The following is a 3,016-nucleotide window of genomic DNA, read 5'->3' as shown; positions in this document are numbered from 1 at the left end:
AACTTTATTCAACACATTTATTCATGGTAATGAAACATATAAACATAACAATTATACGATAAATTAGAACAACACTGTGAAACATTTATTCTTGTTGTTTTCCTTGATATTTCAAGCAGTACATAAAGATGATAAAATTGAGAATAAAAATAGGGAATATGTCAAAGAGACAACGACCCGACCAAAGAACAGATGGGTTTTCAACGCATGGAGAAAATCCCGCATCAGGAGGTGGGCCTCAGCTGGCTCCTAACTAATAATATGTACTAGTTCAGTGAAAATGGACGTCATGCTTAACTTAAAACATATAAATGAACCAAAATTTAAAAAAAAAACATACAAGACTTACAAAGACCAGAGGCTTTTAACTTGGAACAAACGCAAAAATGCGTTGGTATTAGAATGTTTTGTTAGATCTCAACCCTTCCCGTATACCTTTAGATAATATAGATTAAAGAAACACATAGATATACTCACAGTAAAACTCAGTTTAAAAGAAGTCCGAGTCAGATGTCAGAAAAGGTAACAAAAGAAACTAAGCAAAACAACAACGGCTTGAAATGTTTGACAAAAGCGTTCTGTTATCGTTATTCAACTGATCCTCACGATTGTCAAAAGTTGGAACAATTTTTTTTGTTGCAGTACATCATTTTCCTCATAATTGTTCTAAACTCTTTAACTCGGAACAAGTAGATAAAAGGATTAATGGCGGAATTCAAAACCGACAGAATTGCGCAAGGCAGTCTTTGCCAGCGTTTCCCACTGTGATTATGCACAAGCAATTCATTGCCTATCGTTATGCATGCAAGAGGCGTTGTCGTGACAAGAAAAAGAACAGCAATTATACAGACGGTTACACAGATACGACGATCTCGCGGTGACCATTTTTTATTAGGGCTCGTCTTTGCCCTCATACATAACAAACCAAATAAAACCCAAAGCGTCGAGACCACCATACCGACGGAAACAGAATAAACTATTCCGATAAAGTAGTGAAATACATGTTCATTCCCGTATACTAATGTGTCCATAGAACAGGCACGAAGTGGACGCTGGTTCGACCAAAGGCCGAATGGAATAGTATTTACAACAATTGAAATCAGCCAAGATATACAGATGTACAGATGGTCCATTCTACGCGCTTGCAGATTTTGGATAGAAGTAATGCACAGTATAATCCTTATTCTTTGAACACAAATCGTAAGAACATGCAGCATTGAAGCAACGAAAGAAACGCTAAACAAATAATATCTGACCCAACAATCGTAATATGTAAATGTTTTGTCGGTTCGATAAAATGTTTCTAAAATGAACAGTGAAGATAAACCAACTATACAGTCTGTGATTCCCAAACTCAACAAATGCATATTCTTTATCTTTTGTCTCTTTGCTATTATCCACACAATTATTAGAATTGCTGGTAAATTAACAAGAAACGAAGCTGTAAATATTCCATTCATTATAATGTAAGCAACCAAAGAGGGACCTGTATGGTTGTTTGGAAAATCCAACTTCGACACATTTTTCATTTCATTCATAATGGTGTCTACGTAAGAATGGTTAGACTGCCCTTGCAGCTTTGACTATACTCAGTATACTAATACACAACCCTGTTTATCATCGAGTTATATTCTAATACTTGATTAAATAATAGCATTGTGGTGTTAATTAAAGAAACGCCTCTATCATCGTTTGATCGCGCCTTATAACAATTATCTTACTACAATCTGACTACAATGCAGATCCCGTGTCCACGATCCGCTTACAAGTTTGATCGTACTAATGGATTAAAACACTATGAAGGTTTCAGATTTGAATTTTTCAATTAAAAAATATCTGTCTAAAATATTAAAAAAGTTAACATACATGTTGAAAAGACTATGGTGATGTGTGAATTAACATTAAATGTCCAGTGACGCTAAGCCAGTTCATGTCAGTAAAAAGATATATCACACTACCCGGGCACAATATTCTGACTCTAAGCCGATGAACTCATTAATGGTGTGTTTTATAAATACAATCAGCTTAAAGATATTTTTAAGTCTTTGGTTTGATCCGGTAGGGGACCGAACCCTTTGTCTACCGAGATTTCAAATTTCTTATCTAAATGATGAATATCTATAAAATGGAAAACTGAGACATTCCAACCATTCCTTATTCCTGTAATATGGGCGATTTTAGACAATACAACAAATTACACGTTGTGGATAATTATTGTCACTAAAAGCAATACATTGTTTGGTCAGATTGATAAAATATTGTAGTTTAGGGTTGAATTAACTTACAAAATGAAAAACAATAAGCATTGAGATAAAATACCAAAAATAGCCGATTTCAAAACAGGATAGTCATGCCAAACGTTTCACTTTTGTGTTCAAACTTATAATTTTGTTCCAATATTTGGTCATCTTTTTTCTCGTAAAACTCGATGGATATTGCTATAAAATCGGTTATCGGAATGTAAAGAATTCCACTCAATTCGGGCTTTATGAAATAATTTGTTGTGAATGCTTACATTTGAAATACGCCCCTCATTAATACAATCGAAATCACATTAAACAGAATTCCACCTTTCTATGGTAAAGAAATGACGAAATTTAGCCAGATTTTTACTACCATCTCACTATTTCTTTTTATTTCTTATTTGCATAATTTTAGGTTGACAGCAGTTATTTGTTTTTGTTCTCCATTGACCAACAACTAAAAAGTGTTTAAAACAGACAGTTTGTATTCACAACAAATTATATCATTAAGGATTTCAGCATGTGGCCCAGGTGACAACTGGTGGGTAATTGGCTTTAATTTGTACTGAATTACTGAATACTTTCTGCATATGGGTTTTACATATAGTAAATCTAATTTTCAAATATATTTGTTGCTGGTTTTTCATGCAGTTACAAGTGTACAAAGATCATTCAAGGTATGGCAAGTTATGATAAGTTATACCATATAATGTCAAATTATACAAAGTATATAACTGGATTGAGCACCCTTTCTGAGATTAGTATTACGGTTA

The 3,016-nt window shown here is 33.7% G+C and overlaps 1 protein-coding gene across 1 annotated transcript; it reads right to left on the bottom strand.

Annotated features, from left to right (window-relative positions):
- Positions 1-335: 335 nt before the first annotated feature.
- On the bottom strand, positions 336-1,512 carry LOC143070475 (lysophosphatidic acid receptor 3-like). The gene has a single exon (XM_076244751.1). The coding sequence runs from the start codon at positions 1,458-1,460 to the stop codon at positions 612-614; it is 849 nt and encodes a 282-aa protein (XP_076100866.1). The 5' UTR covers positions 1,461-1,512; the 3' UTR covers positions 336-611.
- Between the last annotated feature and the right edge of the window lie 1,504 nt (positions 1,513-3,016).

This window comes from Mytilus galloprovincialis, chromosome 4 (assembly GCF_965363235.1).
Source record: "Mytilus galloprovincialis chromosome 4, xbMytGall1.hap1.1, whole genome shotgun sequence".
Classification (NCBI taxonomy): domain Eukaryota; kingdom Metazoa; phylum Mollusca; class Bivalvia; order Mytilida; family Mytilidae; genus Mytilus; species Mytilus galloprovincialis.
This window is presented reverse-complemented; position numbering and strand designations above follow the sequence as displayed.